The 9,169-nt window shown below is 46.0% G+C and overlaps 1 protein-coding gene across 2 annotated transcripts in view; it reads left to right on the top strand.

Annotated features, from left to right (window-relative positions):
• Nucleotides 1-4,153: 4,153 nt before the first annotated feature.
• oclnb (occludin b) overlaps nt 4,154-9,169 on the top strand; it is a 63,870-nt gene continuing 58,854 nt past the window's right edge. Inside the window, exons 1-2 of one of the 2 annotated variants that reach the window (XM_085989854.1) lie at nt 4,154-4,559; nt 8,109-8,239. In XM_085989854.1, the coding sequence (XP_085845980.1) occupies nt 8,184-8,239 (56 nt within the window). In that variant the 5' untranslated portion in view covers nt 4,154-4,559; nt 8,109-8,183. Of the gene's footprint in view, nt 4,560-7,654; nt 7,933-8,108; nt 8,240-9,169 lie in introns of those variants that run through there. The other variant, XM_085989846.1, reaches the window with a different exon arrangement.

The raw sequence follows: 9,169 nt of genomic DNA on the forward strand, positions 1-9,169 counted from the left end.
AAAACTATAGTTTATTTCTCTGTATGTCTACTGCTTAGAGATACCGTGTGTGACAAAGGCTTGGTTGAACACAATAAATGGATCAAGTTGCAAACCTTATTTGGTGTCAGATTTGAATGTTCTTGCACCCTCTGGATCCCTCCCCTCACCCACCACCTCACTTACTTACCTTAGAGGAAGATGTGGTTGATGATGGGACCATGTTGTGGGTGGTGGATCATGATCTGTCAAATGTAAAAGCAAGGGTGGAAGGAGAGGACAAGGAAACATCTCAACATGCTGCATATATAATAAATTGCTTTGAAGTAGAGTGATTTGTAGGCAAGCATAACTGACATTTTCCACACAAGATCCCAAGACAGAAATGAAATGAATAACCACGTAAACATAAAATAAAATAGTGCAGATGCTGGAAATCTGAAAACAAAAACAGAAAAAGCTAAAAAATACTCAGGTGGTCAGGCAACACCTGTGGAAAACAGAATTTGCTATTTCAGGTCTTAAATGCTGTGAAAGGGTGTTAAAATCTGAAATGTCAACTGACCTCAGTACTAGGTCCCTTGTTTTTGTGGTATATATCAATGATTTAGATTTCAATGTAGGCAGCATGATTAAGAAGTTTGCAGGTGATACAAAAATTGGCCATGTGGTTGACCACATATCCACAGCATAACTAAGACCGCCTATTTCCACCTCCGTAACATCGCCTGTTTCCACCATTGCCTCAGCTCATCTGCTGCTGAAACCCTCATCCATGCCTTTGTTACCTCTAGACTTGACTATTCCAATGCACTCCTGGCTGGCCTCCCACATTCTACCCCATGTAAACTTGAGGTCATCCAAAACTCGGCTGCTTGTGTCCTAACTCGCACCAAGTCCCGTTCACCCATCACCCCTGTGCTCGCTGACCTACATTGGCTCCCCATTAAGCAATGCCTCGATTTCAAAAGTCTCATCCTGGTTTTCAAATCCCTCCATAGCCTCGCCCCTCCCTATCTCTGTAATCTCCTTCAGACCCACAACCCCCCGAGATATCTGCGCTCCTCAATTCTGCCCTCTTGAGCATCCCTGATTATAATCGCTCAACCTTTGCTGGCCATGCCTTCTGTTGCCTAGGCCCTAAGGTCTGGAATTCCCTGCCTAAACTTCTCTGCCTCACTACCTCTCTTTCCTCCTTTAAGATGCTCCATAAAACCTACCTCTTTGACCAAGCTTTTGGTCACTTGCCCTAATTTCTCCTTATGTGGCTCGGTGTCAAATTTTTTGTCTTTTAATGCTCCTGTGAAGCGCCTTGGGACGTTTTACTATGTTAAAGGCACTATATAAATACAAGTTGTTGTTGTTGATAGTGAGGAGGATAGCTGTAGACAGATGGGCAGCAAAGTGGCAAATTAAATTAAATCTGGAGAAGTGTGAGTAAATGCATTTGGGGAGGGCTAACATAGAAACATAGAAGATAGGAGCAGGAGTAGGCCATTCGGCCCCTCGAGCCTGCTCCGCCATTCAATAAGATCATGGCTGATCATCCAAATTCAGTACCCTGTTCCTGCCTTCTCTCCATATCCCTTGATCCCTTTAGCCTTAAGAAATATATCCAACTCCTTTTTGAATATATTTAATGAATTGGCCTCTACTGCCTTCTTTGGCAGAGAATTCCACAGGTTCACCACTCTCTGGGTGAAGAAATTCCTCCTCATCTCTGTCCTAAATGGCTTACCCCTTATCCTTAGACTGTGACCCCTGGTTCTGGACTCCCCCGCCATCGGGAACATCCTTCCTGCATCTAGTTTGTCTAGTCCTGTTAGAATTTTATAAGTTTCGATGAGATCCCCTCTCATTCTTCTAAACTCCAGCGAGTATAAGCCCAATCGACCCAATCTCTCCTCATACGTCATTCCTGCCATCCCAGGTATCAGCCTGGTGAATCTTCGCTGCACTCCTTCCATGGCAAGAATATCCTTCCTCAGATAAGGCGACCAAAACTGCACACAATACTCAAGATGTGGTCTCACCAAGGCCCTGTACAACTGCAGCAAGACATCCTTGTTCCTGTACTCAAACCCTCTCGCTACGAAGGCCAACATACCATTTGCCTTCTTAACCGCCTGCTGCACCTGCATGCTTACTTTCAGCGACTGGTGCACAAGGACGCCCAGGTCTCGTTGCACTTCCCCTTCTCCCAATCTAATGCCATTCAGATAATAATCTGCCTTCCTGTTTTTGACACCAAAGTGGATAACCTCGCATTTATCCACGTTATATTGCATCTGCCATGCTTCTGCCCAATCACCCAACCTGTGGAGTTTCTTGGCATCCTCCTCACAGCACACACGCCCACCCAGCTTTGTGTCGTCTGCAAACTTGGAGATATTACATCTAGTTCCCTTGTCTAGATCATTAATATATATTGTGAATAGCTGGGGTCCAAGGACCAATCCCTGCGGTACCCCACTAGTCACTGCCTGCCACTCGGAAAAAGACCCGTTTATTCCAACTCTTTGCTTTCTGTCTGCCAACCAGTTCTCTATCCAAGTCAATACCTTGCCCCCAATCCCATGTGCCTTAATTTTACATGCTAATCTCTTATGTGGGACCTTATCGAAAGCCTTTTGAAAATCCAAATACACCACATCCACTGGTTCTCCCTTATCTATTTTACCAGTTACATCCTCAAAAAATTCCAGTAGATTCGTCAAGCACGATTTACCTTTTGTAAATCCATGTTGACTTTGTCCGATCCGGTCACTTTTTTCCAAGTGCTCTGCTATTACATCTTTTATAATGGACTCTAGCATTTTCCCCACTACCGATGTCAGGCTTACCGGTCTATAATTCCCCGTTTTCTCTCTACCACCCTTTTTGAACAGTGGGGTAACATTAACCTCCCGCCAATCCATGGGTACTGTTCCAGAGTCTATCGAATTTTGAAAGATGACCAGCAATGCATCTACTATTTCTAGGCCACTTCCTTAAGTACCCTAGGATGTAGATTATCAGGCCCTGGGGATTTATTGGCCCTCAATCCCATCAATTTCCCTAACACCATTTCGACATAACAAGGCAAGGGAATACACAATAAATGGTAGGACACTGAGAAGTGTAGAGGAACAAAGGGACCTTGGAGTACAAGTCCACAGATCCCTGAAGGTAGCAGGACAGTTAGATAAGGTGGTTAAGAAGGCATACGGGACACTTTCCATGGATGTTGCCTGGCCTGCTGAGTCTTTCCAGCATTTTCTGCAGTTATACAGGATACTTTCCTTTATTAGCCGAGGCATAAATAGAAGAGCAGGGAGGTTATGTTAGAACTGTATGAAACACTAGTTAGGCCACAGCTAGAGTACTGCATAAAGTTCTGGTCACCACATTACAGAAAAGATGTGATTGCACTAGCGAGGGTACAGAGGAGATTTATGAGGATGTTGCCAGGACTGGAGAATTTTAGCTATGAGGAAAGATTAGATAGGCTGGGGTTGTTTTCTTTGGAACAGAGGAGGCTGAAGGGAGACTTAATTGAGGTGTCTAAAATTATGAGGGGCCTAAATAGAGTGGATAGGAAGGATCTATTTCCCTTAGCAGAGAGGTCAATAACCAGGGGCATAGATTTAAAGTAATTGGTAGAAGGATTAGAGGAGAAATGTTTTCACCCAGAGGGTGGTGGGGGTTTGGAATGCACTGCCTGAAAGGGTGATAAAGGCAGAAACTCCCATCACATTTAAAAAGTACTTGGGTATGCACTGGAAGTGCCGTAACCTGCAAGGCTACGGACCAAGAGCTGGGACTGTGATTAGACTGGGTAGCTCTTTTTCAACCGGTGCAGACACGATGGGCCGAATGGTCTCCTTCTGTGCCGTAAGTTTCTATGATTCTCTGACCTGCTTTCTGTTTTTGTCTTCGAATCAGCATTTATTCCGTTTTTGGTTGTTTTGGTTGAGGGAAGAATGATGATTAGGACACCAGAACACCACTTTCTTTGAATAGTGACATGGGAATTTCAACATCCACTGGTTCTTGGTTTAACATCTCAGTTGAGGTACAACACCTCCGACAATACTACACTCACCTTGTTTACAATACATAATCAAGCTACCTAATCCCTAGTGAGTCTATGACTCTGCCACTGGGATAATACAGCCGGCTCATCAATACTGTGCTCCTGAAATCCGAGTGTAAAACCGACTTTAGATTGCGTGTTCCTGGAGTGGACAACCTTTGACTCTTGGCTGACTTTCGAGCTCAGCCTTTGAGGAGCCAGTGAAGGGTTACATATCTGAAATAACTTGTTTTTCCCTTTGCAGGCACCGACTGGCCTGCTGTTCATTTCCAGCATTTTCTGTTTTTATTTCTTTCGGAGGAACAATTTAGTTTGCGCAGAAGGAAGTCACCGAGGAAGCGTTTGCATTAAAAGACATTTTAAATTGTGTAGAATGAATAGTTCTTTTCAGTTTTCAGGTGAGGATTTGGACCCACCCTTGTACAAGGAGGCTCTTTGTTTAACTGCTTGCCCAGAGTAGCACAACCGGTTCCGCCAACAGTTCGAGAGCTGACATGGTTTTACGGTAAGTACTGGAAATCTAAATTAAATCAGAAAATGTTGGACATACACAACAGGCTCCTCAACGATTGACAGGATAGGTTTATATTTGGGGTAGAGAACCTTTGTCACAACAGCCACAGGCTTCAGTAGAAAGAGGAAATATATATTTTTTAAAAGAGCTGTGAAAGAATATGAAGGAAGTAGGAGAGAGAATGAATTGGGAACGGGAATTGAGGCTGTTACAAGAAAAAAACTTACTTTGTCGGCGAACAAGGCCATGTGAGATAGAGTGTGACGATAAACAAACACTCCATTCAGAAATTCAAAATGTTAAAAATGATTTCAGTAATTCAGTTGCCCAATTTTATTAGAAGTAAGTGTTCTTTAATGAGTTTTAATGGATCACGAGGCGCTGGAATAATATTTGTTTAAACTACATAGATCGAAATTCGCATTAGCTTCCCCAGTGTACGAGAGAACAAATTCTTTGGGTATTATAGAAACTGTCATGTGATCTTCCATAACTCCTTTGATACGAACTATCACTGAGGTTAATTATTTCACGTAAACAGCAACCACGTTGTGATGTCCCTTCTATTTAGCATACACACACACACTATATATATATCATTGTATAATGCTGGATTTTAAAGCAATATATGTTTTAAAATAAAAACAGAAAATGCTGGTCAGGCACCATGTGTGGAGAGAGAAACAAAGTTAATGTTTCAGGTGGATGACCCTTTGTCAGAACTGGAAAATGCTGGAGATGTAACAGCTTTTAAGCATGTACAGAGCCAGATAAAGAGGTACTGTTCCTCAAGCTTCCTCTGAGCTTTATTGGAACAGTGTAGGAGGCCGAGGACAGAGAGGTCAGAGTAGGAATGGGATGGAGAATTAAAATGGCAAGAAACCAGAAGCTCAGGGTTATGCTTGCGGACTGAATGGAGGTGTTCATCAAAGCGATCACCCAATCTGCCTTTGGTCTTCTCAATGTAGAGGGGACTGCGTCGTAAACAGCAAATACAATATAGTAGATTGAAAGAAGTACAAGTAAATCGCTGATTCACTTGGAAGGAGTGTTTGGGGCCCTGGACGGTGGGAAGGGAGGAGGTGAAAGGGCAGGTGTTGCATCTCCTGCACTTGCACAGAAAGGTGCTGTGGGAAGGGGAGTTGATGTTGGGGGTGATGGTCCCTTCGGAATGCTGAAAGGGGAGGGGAAGATATGTTTGGTGGTGGCATTGCACTGGAGGTGGTGGAAATGGCAGAGGATGATCCATTGAATGTGGAGACTGGTGGGGCGGAGGGTGAGGACAAGGGAAACCCTATCATGGTTCTTCACAGGCTCGAGGGGCTGAATGGCCTACTCTTGTTCCTATGTTCTTGGAGGGAGGGGGAGGGGTCAGGGCAAAAGTGCAGGAAATGGGACGGACACTGTCGAGGGCCATGTCAACCACAGTGGAGGGGAATCCTCAGTTGAGGAAAAAGGAAGACATATTAGAAGTACTGGTGTGGAAGGTGGCATTCTCAGAACAGATGTGATGGAGATGGAGAAACTGGGAGAATGGAATAGAGCCCTTACAGGAAGCGGGGTGGGAGGAAGTGTAATCAAGGTAGCTGTGGGAGTCAGTGGGCTTATAGTAGATATTAGTTGACAGCCTATCCCCAGAAATGGAGATAGAGAAGTTGAGGTAGGGAAGGGAAGAGTTGGAGATGGACCATGTGAAGGCGAAGGTGGGGTGGAAATTGGAAGCAAGTTGATGAAATTTTCCAGTTCAGGTTGCAAACAGGAAGCATAGAATTACACAGAATATACAGCACAGAAACAGGCCTTTCAGCCCAACTAGTGCTGGTGTTTATACTCCACAAGAGTCTCCTCCCATGCCATCTACCTCATCTTAGCCATTCAGCATATCTTTCTATTCTCTTTTCTCTCATGTACTCGTCTAATTTCCTTTTGAAAGTGGCACCAATTCAGTCATCAATGTACCAGAAAAAGAGGTGAGGGAGGTGAGGGAGGGGACCCGAGTAGGACTGGAACAAAGAATGTTCCATGTATCCCACGAAAAGGCAGGCGTAGCCAGAACCCATACGGATTCCTATAGTGACACCTTTTATTTGGAGCAAGTGAGTGGAGTTAAAGGAGAAGTTGTTCAATGGAATAACAAGTTCAGCCAGGCGGAGGAGGGTGGTGATGGATGGAGACAATTTGGGTCTCCATTCAAGGAAGGTGTAGAGGGACTTGACGTCCATGGTGTAAAGGAGACAGTTAGGTACATGGGAACTGGAAACTGTTAAAGTGGCGGATGTAGGTCGGAAGAAACTGGACAAGGGAGAAAAAAAGTAAATATAGGAAGAAATAAGTTCCGTGGGACAAGAACAGGCTGAAATGATGTGTCTACCGGGCAGTGCTGTTTGTGGATCTTGGGAGGGAGGTAAAAGTGGACTGTGCGGAGTTAGGGCACTATTGAGGTTGGAGGCCCTGGGGGAAGGAGATCTCCAGAGGAGATTAGATCAGATGAAGGTCATCGACCTGAAACGTTAACTCTGTTTCTCTCTCCACGGATGCTGCCTGGCCTGCTGAGTTTTTCCAGCATTTCCTGTTGTTATTTTAGATCAGTGACGGTCTGGGAAACGATGGCTTGATGTTCATTAAAATGATAGCTTGATGTTCATTTGTGGGGTCCTGGTCCAGGGAGAGGTAGGAGGTGTCAGATAGGTTGCCCTGGCAAGGTAGCGCGGTCTGTTCATGAATCAGCAACAGCGCGCGCCCTTTATAATGCTGGATTATAACTTTCTACAGAGAGTGCATCGCGGATCTGATCAGGTGCATTTCAGAGCTTCTCAGTTTCTGTTTACCGATACCTCTCCAAACCATTGAGTCATTTGCATTACACGTAGTCTCTCTCTTGCTGGGGGAATATCACATCGTCACATGTGGAATTACCTGTTCTGGAGCAACTAAAAAATTAATGTGACCGAAAAAGACCACAGACAATACAAAAAAGTTTGTTTGCGTGTTAGTCTTGACCAAAATACGTCCGCACTATAAAAACAAATGAATACAGTGTTTAGATTATTTTTTTAAAGGGAGTGCAATAAATGAATCCTGCATTTGGTTGCTCGGTATCTGCTTCTTTCACTACTGCTGCTAACTGCGCATCAGGTGAGACGTTCCAGTGGGACCACATTCTTCACTGTGTTGGCCAGTGTCGCGGTGGCGGGATCTGCCAGTGATTGACGTGCCGCTGCGGCAGGTGCTCGCTGGTTTGCAGTCAAGAGGAGGCGGAGGCGGGGCCCAGCCTCGGCAGGTCTGGCCGGCGCGGGGCGTGTGCTGGAGAAGCAGCAGCAACAAGTGTTGAGACGACGCAACACTCTGAGAGGCGCAGTCGTGGGTAAGGTTTTAATTGTCTTATTTTTGCATATCACTGAACTAGACCAAAATGGTTTTATATCTAATTTTTTATTTCAATTGTTATTCAATATCTGCTGACAGGTATTTTTTTGTGCGGGAGCGGGGAGGGAGTTTCGTTGCTGTTATTCTGATGCTGTTTGATTGATGTTTGTTAAGGTTTGAACGGAATTTGGCTTTGGAGAGAAAAGAAATCCCCATTCGATCACAGGATTTACATTTGAAAGGGTGAAAATGTCGGGGCGAACATTCGACAGCCCACCTCCCTACCACTCCGGCAGCGAGTACCAGTGAGTATTTCTCATTCACACAACTTCGCTTTTCTTTGTGAGATTTTTCTCCTCTTCTGCTTAACTGCTAATTTTAATCTCAAAATTGATACTTCTACTTTGAGATAATGTAGTACAGACTTCTAAAAAACGTTTTCAATTGTCTTCCCTTTTCTCACTTTCCTGAAGGCGCTGGGTTACAGATCCCAGCCAATGACTGCTAGCTTACACAAGTGGCTTTGCTTCAAGTCTGAGGCGGTTATTCAGTTGGTGAAGGCATCAACCACAATGCCTGATCTTACCCCTCTATTTTTAGCTGATATTTCTGCACATGCAGTTTCTAGTAGGAGTTACTGGTTAGCGTCAAGCTTGGAAACCTTGGATGACTTCCCCACCCCTCCTCTCCTCCTCCTCCCCCCCCCACCCCGCCTCTCCTCCCACAATTCACAATTCACAATTCAAATCGCTTTATTGGCATGATAAGTTACATCCCCCTCCCCTCCCCTCCTCCTCTCTTCCCCTCCCCTCCCCCTCCCCTCCCCCTCCTCCTCTTCCTCCTCTCCTGTCCTCTCCTCCCCTCCTCCCCTCCCCTCCCCTGCTCCTCTCCTCTCCTCCTCCCCTCCCCTCCCCCCCCCTCCCCTCCCCTCCTCTCCTCTCCTCCCCTCCCCTCCTCCTCCCCTCCCCTCCCCTCCTTCCCTCCTTCCCTCCTCCCCTCCCCCCTCCCCTCTCCTCCCCTCCTCCTCTCCCCTCCTCTCCTCTCGTCTCCTTCCGTCTCCTTCCCTCCTCCCCCTCCCATCCCCTCCCCTCCTCCCCTCCCCTCCTCCCTCCCCTCCCTCCCCCCTCCCCTCCCTCCCCCTCCCCTCCCCTCCCCCTCCTCCCCTCCCTCCCCTCCCCTCCCTCCCCCCCTCCCCACCCCTCCTCCCCTCCTCACCCCTCCTCCCCTCCCCTCCC

This window comes from Somniosus microcephalus, chromosome 1 (genome assembly GCF_052327205.1).
Source record: "Somniosus microcephalus isolate GS21.2 chromosome 1, FLI_Smic_1.0, whole genome shotgun sequence".
Taxonomy (NCBI): Eukaryota; Metazoa; Chordata; class Chondrichthyes; order Squaliformes; family Somniosidae; genus Somniosus; species Somniosus microcephalus.